The sequence below is a fragment of the Saccostrea echinata genome, unplaced genomic scaffold, assembly GCF_033153115.1.
Source record: "Saccostrea echinata isolate AGI-Se365-2 ecotype Australia unplaced genomic scaffold, CSIRO_AGI_Sech_v1 ptg000016l, whole genome shotgun sequence".
Classification (NCBI taxonomy): domain Eukaryota; kingdom Metazoa; phylum Mollusca; class Bivalvia; order Ostreida; family Ostreidae; genus Saccostrea; species Saccostrea echinata.
In genome coordinates this window covers 21,161,001-21,183,275 of record NW_026889765.1, presented here as the reverse complement: position 1 = coordinate 21,183,275, position 22,275 = coordinate 21,161,001, and the positions used below count along the sequence as shown (strand labels likewise).

Here is a 22,275-nt window from a genome sequence, read left to right as displayed (position 1 = left end):
AATCAGAGAGTCCAGTATTTGTGAAAAATTTTGATTGAGATTTCACTTTCCCTTCAGGATAAAACGATTGATTAAATAGATTATGCATATGAGATGGATACCTGTACTACAATATGTACATATAAATGTATACTTTTCACTTTGTAACAAGAATCTGTTATTGACAATTAAAAGTGAAGAGTTTAGGTAAAAGACTTTGACAAATGACAAGTTATTCCTTCTTAGTCACTATATAGCTTAGAGCTATATGGTCGTGCCCCCCCCCCCCCCTCCCCGCAATTATGGTTTTATTTTTTATTTTTTATTTTTTATTTTTTGCTAAGATATATAAAAAATTGATTGATTGTGCCCCGTCCCAGAAAAAATGAAATTGCTTTCTACAGGCTTAAGTCAGAACATGATTTCATAATGATAGTACCTTTATCAAAATATTTCTACCCCTACGATTCGTAGTCGTGGTTTCGAATACCACCACGTCGCCCGCCTGGCGCAGTGGTTTGAGCGTTTGCTCTAGAGTCGCGGAGTAAGGAGTTAATCTTTACGTCGCGGGTTCGACTCCCTGTGCGGGACATGGAGACCGGTCCTTTGCATGAGACCGTATAAACCGAGATCCCGTGTAGCAGTAGATGCTGGCACGAAAGAGATCCCTCACTGCTCAATGGCCTTGAGTGTCGAGTATAGGTCTGAATTTGCAGCCCTCCACCGGCAAGTGGTGGCGTTTCCATACATGTATATGAGTGAAAAATCTCGACGGGAACGTTAACACACAAACAAACAAACAATTTCACTACAGAACGTGGAGTGTGGTCCTTCGGATGAGGCCGTATAAACCGAGGTCCCGTGTAGCAGTAGGTGCCGACATGAAAAAAATCCCCCACTGCTCAATGGCCTTGAGTGTCGAGTATAGGTCTGAATTTGCAGCCCTCCACTGGCAAATGCTGGCAGCTCAAGGGACGTTAAACAACAAAAAAACAATCAAACAAACATTTTTGTGTCGCCTGCAGAGTAGAGCAGCACTTAGCGATCAATTTACCTGGCGTCTGTCTTGCTGTCCGTCCGTCTGTCACACCTTATATCTCGAGAATTGTAAGAGGTATGGATTTGATAATTTGCACATATAACTTGACACTATGGCTTTTGTATTTTTCCATGGCTTCCGATCTAGATATCCTTGAACTTGACCTTTGACCTACTTTTCAAAATAACCAATAATGCCGATATACAACTTCATTTTGATATTTATGAGGTAAGTCTTTGCCATTTAGAATGTGCACTGTTTGTCATAATACTAGCGTTACAGTCCACTTGACCTTGACCTTTGACCTATTTTGTAAAATATACTGCGGAAGGTTAAATTTAACTTATGTCTTTTGAAATTACAGAGGCAGGGTTTGATAATTAACAGTTATACATGTTTATGAGCTCATGACAATGTATTTTGACACTGTATGAAATAAAGGAAACCACAAAAACTGAAATTTAAGTACTATGAAAATACAACGGGATCGGTATTCCAAAATGGATGGTGTAGACTGACAATTGCTGATATGATAGACTGAAGCCTCTTTCGAAGGATTGTTGAAATCACATACTTAAATAATTTATATATAATTATTTATAATAAAGGAGATGGGTGAACATAGCGTGCAAAAAGCCTATAGCTTCAGATATATAAAAAATCATGTTCAGTTTGTGAATTTAGTATTTAGAGTAAAGTTCTCATTATTGAAATTTATGAAATTACGATAAACAAAACTTTTCTGAGGAAAAATTTCTCGGCAAAATTTATTCTTTTATTAAAAAAATAAATATGTGGTATTCATGGGGTTCGAACCCTGGCAATAAAAATCCTGAGTATTATTTTCTTTCGAGACTAGCACGCTAACCACTAGACTACACAAGTCCTGATGAAGAGTGGCATTTAAATCATGTTTGTGATATGACCCTTGACTTAATGGACTTCAAGTATTTCTCGAAAAGATGCGAATGTTATGTCATAAAAGTATATTTTTAAGGTATAGTGGGTCATTGCTCCATATTTTTGGTAACCAAAAAAAATATATTTTTATGCAAACTTTGAGGATTAACTTTCAAAAAGGTGGAGCGAAGACCCACTCATATCGAAAAATAGCATTATAGTATGAGAAAATGACTCTTTTTGCCCGCTTTAGTGTGTGTCTAATATTTCCCAGGCAAATAATTTCAATCTTTTAGGGATTTTTGCAAATTATAGAGATTTTATATAAAGTATATTTTAATGTTAGACGAAATATCAAGGAAAATTTTGATATAATTGAAATTTAATTTTTCATCTTCATGTTTGTCACACTATAGGCTTATCGCTCGTCATATTCACCCATCTCCTTTATTCAAATTTCATTAATATCCATTTTAGCTTTCAGGGGTTAAGGATTTGCATTTCTATTTGATTGTTAGATTCTATCACAGTCTTACTGTCCCTGGATTTTTTTTTTGGCATGAACTATATTCAATGCCGTAGCAAATAAATTGCTGATAACTTTTAGACTTAGTTACATCTTTATTGAAGCTAAAACCATGCGTTCCTGGGAACACTCTAGTTCTGTAAGAAATCGGCAAAGATAATTAAGCAGAGATTTTTGATGAATAAAATGGTTTTTTTAACATGTATGGTCTGCGTTATAAAACATGATGTGATAGGGTAACGTAATGCACCTTGTACACGTACTCAAGGACACCGACGTTTTTCAATATCGAAATTGGACATAAAACATATTTACAATAAAATTTGAAGCCAGCGAGTTAAAAGTAATAAATTACAATTATATGGAAACGAAATGAAAAAAAAACATGTGTAAACTTGTCAAGTTGGAAACACTCTGAATGGGTATTGTTGGTATCATACAGACTGTGTCATGGCCTTGACTCAAGTTTAAGGTCACTAAGAACAAGATGCTTTTACTGGATGTGTGGTCTGAAAGAACATGTGTTAACTTGTCAAGTCGGTAACACAGATAGGTTTGCGTCATAGCCAGAGTGTGTCATGGCTTGATGCAAGGTCATCTGGACAAGTTCAAGGTCACGAAAGAGAAAGTGTACATTATTTTATTGTCTTTCTACTGGCGAAGCATTGCAAGTTGATAGTCCCTTAAAAGATTATTAATCATCTTAGAATATGGCATGACCTTGACTCAAGGTCACTGCTCCAACGGAAGACCTATTCGTTGCTCTGCAACGAGCTGGGCTCTAGTTCTAATTATCATTCTAGAGCAATTGATTTTCAATTGTGTGCATGTATACTTTAATTCCTTTGCTGCAAAGCAAAATTTCAAGCATGAAATCAGAGAGAGAGAGAGAGAGAGAGAGAGAGAGAATTGAATTCGCCTAAAAAAATTCACAATATATATAAACTTCCATTTTATTATTCAGTCGTTTTGATGTCATTCATTTCTGAAAATAAATTTCTGACTAAGTGTAACGTAAAGTGTATTATGAAATTTATTTTGTTTACCTTTCCTGGCAAAATACTACGTGAATTTGTAAAATTTGAAATGCATTAACAATAAATCTCTGTAAGATTTAACGAAATCGAGCTTGTTTTGAAGGGCTTAATATCGTGCTTGTTTTGAAGGGCTTAATATCAGGGAAATTTTGTAGTCTTTGAGCAGTACTTTGTGTGTTTTTCAAGATGAACTCTCGCCATCTCGTCACCGACTCCTTACATTTACATTAGCTTTATTCCAATGAACGTTGTACTTACGTCGTTCAAAGGGAGATCATTTGAGTACATCCCGAGTTACCTTATGCAAATTTCACAAGATAACTGCTAAGCATTTGAGAGATAAGTATAAATTGGAGATTTCTGGAGGGTGGTGGTGGGCTAATATTTCTGCTTGTTTCAGGCAATAAAGACACGTGAACAAACCTGCTTCATGTATCTGCACATGCATGTACATGCATTGTACTGCATAAGCAACCCGTGAACCTTATGCTTGATCAAATAAATCGCTCTTAATCTAAGGGAACCATTTTGATATATTGTTTTTTTTTTTTAATAAATTCTTATATTAGATATTTGAATCTTAATATATTTTCTGTTCTTGAAAGTAATGTCTTGTCTGCATAAATCAGAGATGTGACTGTGTTAATTTTGTAGGATCAAAATAATAAGAAAATTTATTCTTTACAATGCTTAAGAATGCATTTTTCGTACGAATTAAGACATATAGCAATTACAAGGACGTGACTATAAAAGGCACATGCTCATGGTTGAATTAAAAACGATACAAAACTTTTCTTTGTGTTGTGAAGAATATAATACGAAATCATTGTTGCAGTCTTTGAAAAGTAACTGTTTTGTGCGTTGAACTGTATTCATCACATGACCAGAAGCCGTTCTCGCTGTCAATCGAAAACGTGAAAATTCTAACAGGCTTTGTGGACTTATGTAGATAAATGTTTTTCGTGAAAACCGTCATAAGATTGCATTTTTGCATTCATCTTAGATACATTACTACGCATTGCCGTTACAAGATCAATAAAGAACCCCCAATTACTTTTTTGATAATAAAATTTATGAAATTTATGTACGAAGTATCAGACTGTGTGAAATTTGTAATCTTGACAAAAAAGCTCCTTCGTAGAGAGAGAGAGAGAGAGAGAGAGAGAGAGAGAGAGGGTGTTAAAGAATTAATATATATGTTAGATTTACATTTTTCTTCTGGAATAGAGATTTCACAATTAGCAAGAATGATAAGTCATTTTTTAATATAACAAAATATTGCCTACATGTATAAAGTAACTTGTACTGTCAAATTTAACTTTTGAATACATATCCATACGAATTTCTTATAATGAGTTACTTTTTACTTACATTTTTATTTCACCTTAAAACAATCACGCTTTCTTTTACAGAGGATACACAAATCTATTTAAGAAACAGTTATACTGTGCTGATAATATTACTTTAATGATGTTGTTTGGTTTAAACAATATCTATTCAAAATGATATTGTTTCATAACTCGATAAAACTCCATGTCTTCCTTGGATTGTGTACCCCACTTAATATAAAGGTAACTGTTCTTTTTTTCAGTGTAACTGTGTGTACCCCACCTAATATGAACTTTAACGTAACTGTTCTTTTTTTCAGTGTAACTATGTGTACCCCACCTAATATAAACGTAACTGTTCTTTTTGTCAGTATAACTATGTGCACCCGACCTAATATAAACGTAACTGTTCTTTTTTTCAGTTTAACTATGTGTACCCCACCTAATATAAACGTAACTGTTCTTTTTGTCAGTATAACTATGTGCACCCCACCTAATATAAACGTAACTGTTCTTTTTGTCAGTATAACTATGTGTACCCCACCTAATATAAACGTAACTTTTTTTCAGTGTAGCTATGTGTACCCCACCTAATATAAACGTAACTGTTCTTTTTTGTCAGTATAACTATGTGTACCCCACCTAATATAAACGTAACTTTTTTTCAGTGTAACTATGTGTACCCCACCTAATATAAACGTAACTGTTCTTTTTTGTCAGTATAACTATGTGTACCCCACCTAATATAAACGTAACTGTTCTTTTTGTCAGTATAACTATGTGCACCCCACCTAATATAAACGTAACTGTTCTTTTTGTCAGTATAACTATGTGCACCCGACCTAATATAAACGTAACTGTTCTTTTTTTCAGTTTAACTATGTGTACCCCACCTAATATAAACGTAACTGTTCTTTTTGTCAGTATAACTATGTGCACCCCACCTAATATAAACGTAACTGTTCTTTTTGTCAGTATAACTATGTGTACCCCACCTAATATAAACGTAACTTTTTTTCAGTGTAGCTATGTGTACCCCACCTAATATAAACGTAACTGTTCTTTTTTGTCAGTATAACTATGTGTACCCCACCTAATATAAACGTAACTGTTCTTTTTGTCAGTATAACTATGTGTACTCCACCTAATATAAACGTAATTGTTCTTTTTGTCAGTATAACTATGTGCACCCCACCTAATATAAACGTACCTTCAGTTTATTGTTTGTGTTCCCCCCTTTAATTAGAGTGTAGCCTACAGTGTACTTGACATAAATTCTATAATCTCAGCCGAAGTATGTACATCACATGTCGAATACAAAATTATCTGCGGAGTACGTTGTACACTACCTGTTAAAACATGCTTCAAAAATTAAACTTTATAATAAAAAGAATCTAAGAATATAGAACTATATAAAAAATAAGAAAGAAAACTACACCATTTTATATTTTGGACAAAGGATGGTAAGCGTTTATACAAAAGGGATGGGAAATTTGAAAACAAACATTGAAGTTTATCTGAAATATTTCATTATAGATTTATACAAGGTTACCAAAATCAAATTTTTCAATTTGGATGTCAATTGTCAGCATAAACTACATTTACATTCTTCACAGTGTTCCAACTGACAGAGTTTTTATAGGCTCACTTAAGCCGAAGGCTCAAGTGAGATTTTCTGATCAAAATTTGCCCGTTGTCTGTCGTCGTTGTCGTAAACCTTTCACAATTTCATCTTCTTTTCTAGAACTAATGGGACAATTTCCACCAAATTTTGCACATTCAGAGTATCCTTGGGTGAAGGGGATTCAATTTTTTTTTCACAATGAAGGGCCACGCCTTCTTCCAGGGGGGATAACTATGAATTAGTGAAAAATTGATGGCATCTTTTAAATCTTCTTCAGATCCCAAGAACTACTGGGTTAGAACGTATGAAACTTACGTGGAATCATCCTCACGTAGTGTAAAATCAACTTTGTTCAATTCATGACCCCTTGGGATAGGGTGGGGCCAGCCACAATGGGTGATAAATGTTTTACTTAGGAATACGTAAAAAAAAAATCTTTAAAAATCATCTTCTCAAGAACAGCAATCAAGTGTGTTCCTATCATGACCCCTGGGGGTATGGAGGGGCCTCAATGGACAATAAAATTTTTACATTGGAATACAGAGGGAAAATATAAAGGAATATAAAGGGTATATCAATGAACGATTTATCCTCATTAACAGTAAGGCCATGATTAGTCATATTAATTCAGAAGTATCTTCAGGTACATGTAGTGTAGATTCAAGTGTGTTCAAAACATATTTCGGGGGGGGGGGGTAGGGCCGCAATAGAAGATCAAACGAATAGGAAAAATTCTTGAAAAATCTGCTTAAACCATGATTAGTCAAAGAAATATGGAAGCATTCTCAGGTAGTGTAGATTGAAGTTTGTTCTAATCCCCCCCCCCCCCCCCCAGCACACCCCACTCACCACGACGCCACCACTTTTATATTTGATAAACTTTTCAATACTAAACTGATTTCTGCTTTTTTTTCTAGCCAAACTGCTCAGGTGAGCGATGTGGCCAATGGGACTCTTGTTGGTACATGTACATCTGAACCAGAGTCCCAAGTGAGCTTCTCTGATAGAATTTGATGATTGTAGGCCGTTAATTTGTTCACATTGAAGACATCTCCAAACTTACTGATCCCCCAGTCTTTTTAGAAAGAATTCCGGCCGGAAGATGGGGATTCAGATTTGTTTCACTGAAGGGTCAAACCCCCTCTTCATGGAAGACACAATAGTAATTAATAAAGTGCCATTATTTAAAAGGAACACTTAAGATATAGAAACGACAGAACTTATGAGAAAAAATCCAAATATACATGTATACAACGTGATTGTTCCACTATGTACTTGTAGACTTAGGTTTATTCAAATTATGACCCCTGGGGTAGGGTGGAGTCGTAAGAGAGATTAATTTTTTTACATAGTACCATTATGTAAAGGGAAAGTACTTAAAATTCAAAATTCTCAAGACTTTGATAAGAGCGATAACTCTTACTGGTATAAATGATGATTATTCCTAAATAAATTGTCAAGCTATAAAAAGGCCGTTCTGTCTAAATTGATTTCTACACTATATAACTTTACGTGTATGATCGGCGGGACGATGAACCTTAATACCAAAAATTCAAATATGTAGTGTAGAAATCAAGGCCCCTAAGGATAGGGTGACGGGTGGTACAATTTCGTGTATGAAGTTTTTTAATACGGTATTGAGCATGGTACCTTGATCTGCTGCGTTACTGATATAAACTTGTATGTACATATCAATAACCAAGGGATTTTATGCCTTGTCATGAATATTGCTTGGACTTATAGATTTCCTTTCTCCGTCCATCTTAGCAAGCCAAGGGTTTTCGGTCCGCTTCGCTCCCCACAAACCCTAGCGAAGCGGACCGAAAACCCTTGGCTTGGGAAGATGTCTTTCGTCTGTCTCTACGACTAGCTGTACGTCACACTTTGGGTTTAGATCAGTTAAAAACTGTTATATTATAATCAAAATTCATAACTGGTACATATTGATACGAGTTTTTTGAACTCATCTTTCCCTGTTACCTAGTCCTCACCATCCCCTATATTCTGTGTTTTGCTCATTTTTAAAGTGACTATTCAAGATGTTTTTATCAAAACAAATACTGATACATACATGTATTGGCTGTCCAGAGCTATTTATCTGTTTCATATTTTTAGGTTTACCTTCACTTTTCCTATAGCCTTGACCCCACTATTAAGTGGCACAGTTTAGCAGAAACTGTTCATAATATTTTCATCAAACCCCATGCGCTGATACATACTGGTGGGATCTATTCAACTGTGTCATAATTGTTTTTAAACTTTGAATTAAGTAATTTTGGTCCGAGTTTGAAATCTACATACAGTGTGTATCATTGACTGGACAAAGCGTATGTTTGGTACTTGTATTCACTTAATTATTTACAGGGTTTGTATTAATATTGCATGTATCATAAAAAATAAATGGATTCTAGCGACGGAAAGAAATTTACAGTTTGTTTGAAGGAGAAAGAGCATATATGTTAAAACTTTACACAAAATTCTCATAAAACAAGATACACCCCTCCTTTTGACATCTATATACGTGTACCTCACTTCAAGCTGCCCCTGCGAGAATGTTACAGGGAGGGCGGATGGGGGTGACATTTATTCCCTTAATAGAATTATAATTTCTAAAAACATATTCCTTATTAACCATTAAAATTTGACGTGAATTTATTATATAAGTTTTAGATTTTATAATTTCAAGCATAATTAAATACACTGTTGAAATAACAATTTGAGTGCTTTCGGTCGACTTATTTCACCAATTATATTTTACAAACAAAATAAATAATTTACATGTTAAAATAACTATATCTAACTATCACTGTTTTTATGCCCCCGTAATTTAAGATTCGGGGGTATATAGTTTTTGCCCTGTCCATCCATCTGTCTAGCTGTTTGTCAGCAGAAACTTTAACATTTTCAATAACATTTGATTGATTGGAACTATGGCTTTCATATTTCATATGTGTATTTCTTGTGACAAGACCTTCCCTTGTGTACCAACATATTTGACCTCTTGACCTTGACCTTCTAGCTTGACCCACTTTGCAATAAAAAAAAAATTAACCTTGGCCTTAATTTTTTTTCAATATTCACAGGTGTATTTCTTGTGACAAGACCCTTGAGCTTGGGATACCAATAATTTTGACCGTTTGACCTTGGAGTTTGACCTAAATTTGAAAAACGTTAACCTTCATCATAACTTTTGAAGAGTCGGAGCTAGGGCCAAAATAAAAAATACCGTTGTTTCCCCTAACGCGACCGACCCACTTAAATCGTGCCGACTGAAAAGTTTTTTTGATAAGATTATTCAACTATTTTTTTTTATTGTTTATTAACTTTAAAAAATACAATTTCAGTAAAATTCATATTTTATCAGAACGGCGGCTTTTGTTCTACTCTCATTTGTGTGGCCACAGAAAGTTAGCTCGTGTTATAAAACAACGGCGATTTATCAATCTTAATATATCTTTAACTTATTAGAATCCTACACTCTTGAAACATTTCGTGAATTAAATATACCATGACTATAAGGGGTGTTAAGATGGTATTTGCAAACGTGTCTTCTAAAATTAACGTACGTAGTAAGCATGGCAAAGCCTGCCTCATAAGCAGATGGGGGCCCACCTTGTGTATTGCATTTCAATAAATTTCAATGCATTTCATTCGTTTCGATTTAATAAACACTTCATGTATGATTCTATTTTAACTATATAGGACCAGAGGAGTTTGTATATATGTCTTTGTATAATTATTTCATCTTGATAAATATAATTTAGATTTTCTTCATTTCTTTTATTTATGGGGTAAACTTCGTGACTATAACATTAGATATATGAAACTTTAATCATTTTAGATATGGTTTGGTTGAATTAAATATTGTTTATACAGGTACACTCTTTTCAAATATAGTGTTGAATTTTTTTTTAATTGGCTTATGGTATGGCTTCCTGAGACGTCCTGTGTATTTTTTTAGTTATAGGCCCTTGACAATAGGTTGTTTCTTTGCTTTAAAATACCTTTAAAAATTGTTGGGTCGACAACATTTGAACACCTGTCTGGTGGAAGGCTCCTAATTTTGACTTTTTTCTCGGTATTTATGGTCATTGATCATAAAGCATCAATAAGAAATCTTTTTCGTGCCAACATCTACATGCATACTGCAACACTGCATGGATCCACGTTTTTTACGGTCTCACTCGACTGACCAGTCTCCACATCCCTCGTCGGGACCTGCGACTTACAATATTTTAAGCTCCTGAATTACGTCGTGACTCCAAAATGAAACACTAGAATTACTGCGCAACGCGAGGCCCTTGACATTTTGTTTGTGTAAGCACTCAAAGATGATAGTAGGTTTGAAAAAAATATACTCGGATGGCAGATGGTTGAGTATTTGAGAATCTTGTCTTTTTGTAAGAATTCGATTTCAATAAATTTACGCTGGCCTGAGATATTTCAAAGTTCAAAATGAAATGAATCATATTTGTAAATTAATTTACCATACATGTTGCTTTTAAATTTCATTTATATGATATTCGGTTTAAAAATAGGAATCTTTGTTCTTTCTCATTTATAAAGATTTTATTTAATTTCTCAGAATGTATTTTCAAAACTGCTGTCAGAAAAAAAAATAATAATTTACCTACCTACCGACCCAACTTGAAATTTTAGGGTCGGGTTAGGGGAAACAAAGATATTTTTAATGATGGCCTAGGGAATTTATATTTTGCATGTGTATTTCTTGAGACAAGGTCTTCACTTGCATACCATTAATTTTGACCCCTTTGACCTAGGAGTTTGACCCAATTTTTGAAAATATTATTCTTGACCATAACTTTTGAATGGTTGGTGCTTGGACTTTCATATTTACCGGGTATATCCATTGACACAGGTCCTTTCTTTGGGTAACAACATTTTTGATATCTTGACCTTGGAGTTTGAATTGTATACTTTCGCCATACGGGGGCATCAGTATTTCACAAACACATCTTGTTTTTTTAATTCAATTTCCGGACCACGATATACTTGATTTATCCAGGTTATCGTTTTTCAAAAATCTAACAAATCAACTTCCTCATTCATTTGATAATTGTATAGTGTATGTGGATATAACAAACCATCCTCGAGCATTTCATGTACATTCCATTTCACATTATGTTAGGAATTATTCGTGTAAAGTACAAGACAGTACATGCATTTCATAAAAATACATTATTAGTTTATCTTTTTTCTTATTCCGTGATTTATGTACATTTGGAGTTCCTCAATCTTTTTCGTGAAAAGGGCGGTAAAATGAGATGCCTTCCAGATGCACGCAGTAAAATCAGAAAAAACCAATAAACGGAAAACCTGATGAACAGAAAACCTGATAAAGGCAAATAACACGATAAACGCAACATACGATACCGATGAATGGATACCTGATAGGTTACACGCACGATAGGATAGGATACACGCACGATATGATAGGATACACGCACGATAGGATAGGATACACGCACGATAGGATAGGATACACGCACGATAGGATAGGATACACGCACAAAAGGACACTATAGAATTGTGAAGAATAATGTATACCGTAAGACTCTATTTAGCTTATAGATAAAAGATGGGATGAATCAATCTCAGACCAAAGAAGGGAGGTACACGAATATTTTTTTTAACGGTTGCCATGCTATTGTACTTTGGTGGGCCATTCATGTCCTTTGGATTACACTTGTTACAGTTGATGAATATAATTCATTACCTGTTTAATAGATTGTACCATAAAAGACGTTTAACATCAATTTATGCGACTACTTTTTTTTAATCCCCCTATTTTTCCTCTATTTTGCTACCTTTGATATTCTTTCTTTTTTTTTGCTTTGACTTTCAGGAATTATAAGTAAAAATTATTTTAAGGACCCTCCAATCCAGGAAATACATGTACATGTATTCTGGATCCGCCCCTAGGCAATACATAACAAGCTATTTACATTTCATATAATTACATAATTATTAATTTACTCGTTTGTTTTCATCTCAGGGGAGCCAAATGCCCTCGCCTTTCAGAACATGCGGCGCATGTGTATGGGAAAGCCCGACTGTCCAACTGAGAAATTCTGTGAACAGAATGGCGTCAGCCTACACGTGGTTTACCATTGTATAGAAGGTATATTCTACGCAGCAGGTATGAACTATTGTAACCTGATTTAATTTAAACACTCCAGACTAACCGGATGGATACGCACCTGTATCCGGTGATAAAGGACCACGTACAAAACCGCAACTAGAATTTCTTAAAAATCTAGCTAATATTGTGTGCTAAAATTTGTAATCAAATTGAATTCCCACAAGATTTACATACAGTATTCCAGAACATCATTTGAAGGAATCATAAACCCGAAGTAAAAGCCATTATATAAAAAAGTCCATTTTATACCAAGAAGCTTTGCCATAAATTAGTGCACAATTTTTTTTTTTAATTTCAGAGTAAGAAAAGTCTTTAGTTAGCGTTTATTTTTCAAATTCTATAAAACGTCTTTACCCACTAAGGGTTTTCTATAGTTACATTTTATAAGCGCTCTTGTTCTTATTTTTGGAGTGTAAAATGTAAATATTGAGTAACCGATTTCTCCAAATCCCATGGTGCTTATTGGAATGTCAGTAAAGCTAGAGAAATAGATCAACGCCAAATCGATCGGCAAGTGAGAATGTGTCCAGAATTTGTTTGATGTAGAGTACAATCTACCTCTTTCATACTAAATTATATTCAATATTAAAATATATTTCAGATACCAATATAACTTGTGAAGAGAGTCAAGAAATAATCAACACAACACAAGGAGTAGTTAAAAATCTTGCCTACCCCTCCACCGACAAATCTAAGTGTTCTGTGCGGGTCAAGGTCCCAGAAGATGCATACATAAACGTCATCATTCACGACATGGAGCGGCTCGCCTCTGGACCCGAGTGTGATGGAGGATTATCTCTGCGCACTACCCGGAAGTGTAATTTTGACAAAACTTTTCCGCGTAAAACGCTGTGTACCTTTAGTGGAAATGTTACGGTGATTCAGGCCTGTGGTGACGTAGACATAAGTATGACGTCAAGCAAGGAGGGCTTCCGGTTCTACATCTCATTTATAGGTGATATATATATATTTTCTCAAAACGCAACCGGCCCTTTACCTCTAAACCTATTTTGTCTCTTTTCTATAGTACTACCCTACTCCAGAGAGTATTTTACGCGGGAAATCCTAATCTAGAGCCAGTTTTCCGGGGGGGGGGGGCATAGATTTTATAGGGGAAAGTTGACTAGTACTCTACAAGATGGTAGGGCTGGGACGATTCAGGGTTCAATCGATTCGGTTCGGTTTCGGTTCAGAATGATACGGTTCGGTTTTTTTTTCCATTCGGTTCGATTTAACCTTAAACAGTCCAAATATTTCTCATCATTAATGAAAAATAATAATCTCTGTTTTATTTAAACTGATTAAACTCCTTTACTTCAGTCCTCCCAAAAACTTTTCTGAAACACTAACAAGTGGGGCTAGTGGATTTGATATTTTTACTGGCAAAAGTAAAATTTCTACTAGCCCAAAATCATAATAAAATTTGAAACTTTTGTTGTATTATTTTATTCCATCTACATTTCATAATGAATTACTCTTCTTTTCATTTTTCTTCTGCTTATTTCTCTATTTGCATATTCTTCTGAGTCATTAATAAATAAATAATCAATGAAATTATTTAATGCAGAATTTAATAGAATGAACAATCATGTTTTGGATACCTTGTAACATAGTAGTATACATTTTTTTTTCTGATCATTGGACTTCCTCTTCCAAAATGAAGTGAAAGCTAGTGATTTATTTTTTTTTAATTCAAATTAGCAAATACAATGTTAATTTATTTTTATAACCCTTATAAATATTTACTCTTCAGTGAACCAGTTGAGTAGTTGGAAATAATTTAATCAATTAATGTGATACCTTCATGTATTTTCCATAAAATCGGTATGGAGGAAATTCAGATTAGTAAAAAAAAGACGATCCTTTTCGTGGTCTTTAGAAATAAATAATGTAGAAGTGCTAAAAGAATTAGAAAGATGAGATTTATGAACAAGAGAACCACACTTCTTTGATTTTTTTCATTGATTTGGGATTTAAAAGCAAAACTTGGAAAATACCTGCTACTTTTTCACTAACCCCTCGGTCTATTTACTAGCCCACACCAATGTAAACTAACCTCTATTGTAAAAGGAAAAGACGTTTGTGGAATTTAAAAAAACTAAATCACTGACTTCAAACTGGCACAATCAATGTAAAGAGTATTAAAATCATGAAAACAAACACTTCCGATCTCCAATTGGCGGCCATTTTTGTTTATACGTGTTTTGTAAATTTTGAACCGAACCGAACCGAATTCCGGAATTCTGGATCGGTGCACCGAATCGAACAGTATGAACCGCGGTGCTCCGAAATTTTCGGTGCACCGCACAGCCCTACAAGATGGGTGGTTGTGCGTTATGCTATACAATATTGATGCTTCGGTCTGTTTCATTAAAATCAAAACAACAAGAAAAAAGACATTCTTAATCTTCTAAAACTGCAAAAACAATAGCATCGCTTTGTTGATAGATCATTTACATGTATACGGTCTATCACTGTTGGTGATGCAATAACTGTAGTATATTTCACATAAACTGACACTGCAACAACTGTAATCCTAAAAAAAATAATGTCTTTCCTGGAAAGAACTAGTCTCTATGTCAAATATGATGCTGATTTTAAGACTTTTTCCAGACATAATTCTCATGCTTTTATCATAAAAAAACCCCTCAAATTATCTGTATTACCTAAATATCCAATCATCGTTACATCTACACAGTAGACATTTGTCTAGAACTGTAGAACCTCCAAACAACAAACCATTTGTTCTTTGCTGCGTTTTGTTTCTCTAAGACAAGTTGCTCTTAGGACAATGCAAAACATGCCCACCGTCGGGGCAACTCGTCACATTCACATTCACATTCGTTTACTTGTGATAGCAATAATTCTGAATTCCGTCAGTATAATATTATATATTTTTTGCGTATACTAGTGCTGAATTGTCGACGGATTTTTCTGTTATTTCCTGAACATGTCAAGGAGCACACAGCGAATGTGACCGGTCGGCAGGGAATGCTCATGCCTCCATGGCACCTGATCCCACCTCTGATGTCGTAGAGGTCCGTGTTTGCTCTACTCCTATTTTGTGTTTAATGGACTTTCGAGCTTGAATACTGTTCGTTATCTCCATATATTTCATTATTGCGGATTATAAATGAAAGGAGGTGGAGAGAAGTCAGTAGTTTGTTGTTGTTGTTTTTTTTTTTTTTTTTTTTTTGGTGGTGGTGGTGGTGGGGGGGGGGGGGGGTGGAGGTGCTTTCCTGATTTTTGTTGGTTTTATCAAAAAAAGTTCAAAATAGATGTCTTTTGATACGAGAAACCATTTTTTAATTCTGACATAAAATAATGGTCAAGGCTATATTATTACAGCTTTATTCAGCAATTTAGACTTCATACTTCATAATATAAAAAAAATATATGTTTCAGATCAAGGTATAGGATTTTTTTTAAATTATACACATTTCAGTGCAACAGAATTTTTCTTCAGATTTCTATTAGAAACATGTACCTGTCAACGTATTGCTGTCTATTTTTGAAAGACAGCAACCTGTTTCTTCATGAATGCTCAGAGGTGTTTTCATAACCATAGGTAAGGCGAGAAAAATTTAATTTTTTTAAGTTTTACGGATCCGCCGACCCAATTTTTCCGATTTATAAAAAAAAAATCCGGAATTTTCATGTCCATCCATGTTTGGTTTTAAAATTATCTTTATAAATCAAAATCTTCAAAACGTTTGACAATGAAAGCACTGAATGTGTAATTTTAAGCGTCTTATTCACACGGAATATTAACCAAAATGGAGACACAAGCCATGTCTGGTTTGATTATCAGTGTTATTCTGAAGATGTTTGTAAATCAAAAGCATCCTCAGCATTCAGAAATTTCCTAGTTTATTTAAGCCCTACACTCTTAATGAGGCACTCGGTCAGTTACTTGCATTGCATGTCAACTAGGCCTCATTAAAGAGAGTTTCGTCGATAGCATTTTAGTAAGGTATGTAGTAAGGCTTCTGTCATAATGAGTCCACCTTATGCATAGTCTTCAATTAATCTCTTTATTCTCTTTGGATTTAGTTTGATGGAGTTTTGATATGAAGATCAGATTATCTAAGTTCTAAGGCATGTTTACTGCATATACATTACCTAGGACTTGTTAAGAAAAGTAATTACTTGATTCACCCTGCCGTATTTACATGTAATTAAAATAATACATATTGTTTATTCTACTCCTTTATACATGGATGAAATTTTTTGATCATTATATGGGTACTGCTTTTTTGAAAATCATAATCTTTTTTTTTTTAGATGATCCTTTCTGTTTGCAAAAATAGCTAGTTTCTTGCATACACAGGTACAATTTCTGATTTATTCTGTTCACACCCCAGGACTTTCAAGAAGATTAGAAACAGGCAGTACTTTTACTAAAAATAGGAGGTACCTAGTGAAAGGGATTTTATCAAATTTTTCTCCATCAAATATTTTGGCCGGTACAGTCATAATTTCAGCCGGGTACTGGCAGATTTTGAAAGGCCTGATATCCTACATTTTGTGTCTTCAAAAGTAATTTGTGTCACCAGCTTGATAGCTTGAATATTACTCAGATGATATAAAGGCCATAAAGACTAATGGTCTTTGAGAAATGTACCTATGCAGGTACTGGAAAGTGTTAGCTAAGGCTTCATTATACGACCAATATTCTTTGAGTCTCTAAAAACTTTCTCCATTTGTAAATTGGCATACATGTCCAAGAAATTGACACTGGTATGTGATATTTTATAAGTCAATCTTTAATGTTTATGACGAGTACCATGTGTCAACCAGCAACGCAAATTGCAATGAATGGCAAAAGACATAAAGGTATGATCAAATGAATGATAAAAATTAGCTGTCTCTTTTTTTCCTCCTCCTACACAATTTTTTTGGGAAAAAATCCGTAAAACTAAAAATTAAATTTCTCTCGTCTAATGAATGGTGTATACGCCTTGCCCACACTGCTGACAAATTTAAAAAACTTGCATGTCGCTTACGACCACCTCTTTGCGGTTTTATCTTATGACACCAATAACGTCTGTGTGTATGGATCTTCAACCTTTCGGTTGATATAGGTTTAGAAAGTTTCTCTGAGCAAACCTGTGAAAAACTCAGGGTCAAGTACTTTTTAATTTAATATGAGAACGTTTTTTGATACATGTATACCTGTGCCTTTTGACAAATATGGATTTATTCTCTGCATTTCCGCAAAATTCTTGTAGGTTTTAAAAAATTCACATTATAACTTTGTGTGGAATAAGATCTTTCACTCCTAACATAAAAATTAAGTTTTATAAAAGATAACATTAAGGTCGGATCGTGGGCTGTTACAGTGGGCACAGTATAGGGTGTTCTCTGTATCCTGGTTTACAAAATTCAAACGAAGTTGGACGACATTACCTCAGGGTCTTTTGTTGGAATTAATCAATTTCGGATTTTATACAGTTATTGAATTTAAAAAAAAAAAACAAACAGAAAGTTCATTAACAATCCAAGGAATTCGTTTTCGAAATTGTGAAGCAAGAAAATCGTTTAGGCACATCTATTACCGTGCATGTACATGAAGAGGTACATGTAAAACTTGTTGGAAATGGCAGAATTTACCCTTTATATTGCGCGAGTACAAGTATTTAACATGTGGGAATTTGATAAATTATTGTCAGTTACTTGTCTAGGTCATATAAAATCATCTAAATTGGAAACATGTGGACAATTGTGGGATAGCAACATCACGTGACCATATCAAAGATTCGAACGAGCTCCAAGAGAGACACTGTGCACTCAATCAAAATAGACGTCATGCCCGTAGAACGCGGGGTCGGGGGGGGGGGGGGCACCCCTACTTTTTTCTGAGTATAGTGTTTTGCAATAGTAAATTTTTCTTTAGATGCTGGTTGTCCCCCCCCCCCCCCTTTCCACTTTTTGATGAAGCACAGGTAAATTCCATGATTTGGACTGTAAATAAGCTTTTTTTGTGCTTGTCAGATAATCAGATAATTTTTTGAAGTTGTCCCCCACTTTTGATCTTTTTTTTTTTTTTGGAAGTTAGCCCCCCCCCCCCCCCCCACACACACACACACTTTTGAAACCGTTGCTACGGACCTGAACGTACCGTGCTTGACTGGTAATGCGCTTCAATTATTTCAAAGCATTTGACGAGGCCGAATCTTGTTGAAAATTACGAAATGGACCGTCAAACTATTTTTGAATTGTGAATATACATTTTTTTGTAACATGGTCAGCAATGTCAAAATGAAGTTTTGTGACTTGCTTTGATTGACCTATTAGTATGTGACGATTTAAGAAATAGATCACTTTTCGTGATTTTATACACAGTTTTATGATAAAACTATTTAATTTACAAAGGAATAGACAAATTAAAAAAAACTGAAGAGGGAAATGTTTTGCTTTTTATACATGTATAAATTATCCATTCTTTATTTAAAAAATGAAAAGGAAAATTAGGTAGCCTTCATTGTAGTGAAAAAGGAGCAAATCAAGACACAAATTATAGACTGACAATGCATTTCTTAAGCATACTACATGTATCATAATGTAAATTTATATCACCATTGACTTTTAATCAATAAATGTTTCAATTTTTAAACAGTAACTCCAAAGGGTGAGGTACCACATGACAACTACCTGGACCCCATATCCAATCAATGTCCCCCAGGCGCTTCCATCGACAAAAACGTCGATAGTTTTCCAATTGGCTCTTATCCCGACTCGGCACATGGCAATGGTAACGATGTTGATACTTTATGAAAATTTATTACAAATCCAGTAATACAATGCCAAAAGTAATCATATTTAATCAAAGGCGAGCAACAGATTCACAAGAGGAATCGGCTCAAGTGATCTTGAGCTTTTCTGATAAAGTTTGTCCGATATTTGTCGATATGTATGCTTGTTTGATAAAAGTTTGATATTTTCACTGTCTCAGTGCATGATTCAATTTGCTCAAAGTAATGTTCTATGTCCCCTGTCAAGGGGAGACACTGACGACAAGATCTTTATAGCAAAATACAATATTGAAAACCTTTGTTAAGTTTAGTGAAGATTTGTTTTTTGCTTTTCTTTCCTCCTACACAAGAACCATTGACTAAATATTATTCATTAAATTATTTTTTTGAAATAATTATTCTTTGCATTTCTGGAATTTCTTTTCTAAATGAAAAAATCTTATTATTAGCCACATCTATTGGAGACCTTTGTTATGCTGGTGAAGGTATATTGGTACTTCTGTATGATATTGGCTTGCTTAGTTTTGCTAGAATATTGGTAATACATTTGCAAATGTACGAATATATGTATATTTACACATGAGTATATGTGTACTTTAAGTTTAAGTTTTGTATGCCATTGGAGTCATGAGGGGTCTAATGATTTACAACAGGATAAATAAACATTCTGGAGATCAATATGTACAGTGATCTCCAAGGTATGAAACTGTGTGTAACTGCAGTAAGGGGTTTTAATTAGCTGCGGAATAATTATTTACTTGTCCATTTGAAATTTTGACTCGAGTGACAAGATACCTTGTTTCAAATTGGATTGCTAACTTTTAGCTGTAAACGTATTGTTCACATTATAAGGCCTTCCTTCTTTTCAAATGAAAACTAGAGGCCCAGGAGCCACAACGCTCACCTGAGTAACTATGACCCAACTGTTCTTCAACAGAAGAATTTTGTTATTGTATATTCATATGTAAAACTTTGATCACATTTTGTGACCCTACCCCAGTCCCGGGGGTCATGATTTGATAAACTTGATTATACACAATTTGAGAATGGCCCTACATAAATATGGCTATCATGACTTTGCTGCTCTTAAGAAGTTTTTTTTTTTTTTTTTTTTTTTTTTTATAATTCTTATATAAAATCTTGATTGCCCATTGTGGCCCCACCCTATCCTTTAGGTTCCAATTTGAACAAACTTGAATCTACACTACCTGAGGATGCTTCCATATCAGTATGAGTTATCAAAGCTCTGCTGTTCTTGAGAAGAAGATGTTTAAGTGTTTTTCCTATAGATTTCTATTAAAATTTAGATTACCCATTGTGGCCACAACTACCACTGAGGGTCACGACTTGAATAAATCTGAATTTGCACAACCTGAGGATACTTTCAGGTTATTAGTTACTTTAAGATACCTGAGGATAAATATGACTAAACATGTCATTGCTGTTCTTAACAAAAAACTTTTAAAGGTTTTTTCCTAGTATATATTCATATAATATTTGATCGCCTATAGTAGCCCCACCCTACCCTGGCAGGTCATGATTTGAACAAACGTGAATCTACACTACCTACCAGAGGATGCTACAAATAAATATGAATTATCACGATTCTGTTGTGTTTGAGAAGATTTTTTAAAGATTTTTTTCCATTATATTCATATGTAAAATGTTGATTGTCCATTGTGGCCCCACCCTACCCCTGGGATTCTAGATTTAAACAAACTTGAATCTACTCTTTGTCATGCAGATTTTACTAACGGTTCATCTTATCTGGTTCAGTGGTTCTTGAGAAGAAAAGGCCATTAATTTTAACTAATTCTCAATTAAATGTATCTCCCCTTGAAAGAGGACGTGGCTATTCAGCTGAACAAACTTAAATTCCCTTCACCCAAAGATGTTTTGTGGAGTGTTTGAGTGAAATTGACCCCGTGGTTCTGGAGAGGAAATCGAAAATGTGAAAAGACAGCCACAACAACAACAACAACAACAAAAACAAAACAAAACAAAACAAAACAAAACAAAAAAATAAACAGACAGACGGACCCGGCCACTTTTTGATTAGAAAAGCTCACTTAAGCCGTAGCAAAACATGAGTTTTGCCATTATACTCATATGAGAACGGAGCTCTGTGCTCACAATACCTGTAGTTAGAATCTATGCTCATGATTTTTACAAGTTGTTTGTTTGTAGCAAGTGGCCTTTCTTTACACCTTTGAATTTAGTGGGAGGGGAGGAATATGTGCGATCAAATTCATAAACAATTAACACATTGTAACTAAACTATGATAAATTTTCTTTTTTTTGATTAGCACCTTTGTATATTAAAATACGTCAGAGAATAAAATAACATTGCGTGCTTGTTTATATCTGAAGTCACATAAATTTTTACTTTTTACTAAGGAACCCGAGTTTGTTGAAATCGGCGAAACGTCTAAGACCCTTAATTATCTCTTGGCTTTCGTATGTTTACGCCTAGTGTATCTGTAGGTGGACTGCTTTAGATATATATTAAGGCGATCGAGAATATGAAACACGTCGGCATCATGTCCACATCTAGTGAACATCAGGGTTTTCTGTCTTTTGTAGATCAGATGAATAACGAAACAAAAACTCTGGTCACCATCTTGAACGGCGATTCCGTGTCGTCCGTTGACTATACCGAGAGAGCAGGTAAAGTTAATGATTTATTTTGTTATTATATTCCTGAAAGTTAAAAATATGGAAGCAGTTAAACGAAGCAGATAAAAGAATTTATTTACTAATTTTCCTTTTTTGAAAAAATGTAAGTTAAACAGTGCAACGAATGGAGAGGGTGTAAAACACAATATAGTCTTTTTAGGCGGATTAGAAATATGTCAGTTTTGAGTCTGCAGGGTATAATATTAATTTTTGCGGATAAAATCTTGGTGAATTCTTTTCCATTTATT

At 34.5% G+C, this 22,275-nt stretch overlaps 1 protein-coding gene across 1 annotated transcript in view; it reads left to right on the top strand.

Annotated features, from left to right (window-relative positions):
* The window catches only part of LOC133189002 (uncharacterized), a 44,197-nt gene that overhangs the window by 19,350 nt on the left and 2,572 nt on the right, over positions 1–22,275 (top strand). Inside the window, exons 3-6 of the mRNA XM_061324453.1 lie at positions 12,450–12,575; positions 13,198–13,551; positions 19,216–19,350; positions 21,935–22,018. Of these exons, the coding sequence (XP_061180437.1) occupies positions 12,450–12,575; positions 13,198–13,551; positions 19,216–19,350; positions 21,935–22,018 (699 nt within the window). The remainder of the gene's footprint in view (positions 1–12,449; positions 12,576–13,197; positions 13,552–19,215; positions 19,351–21,934; positions 22,019–22,275) is intronic.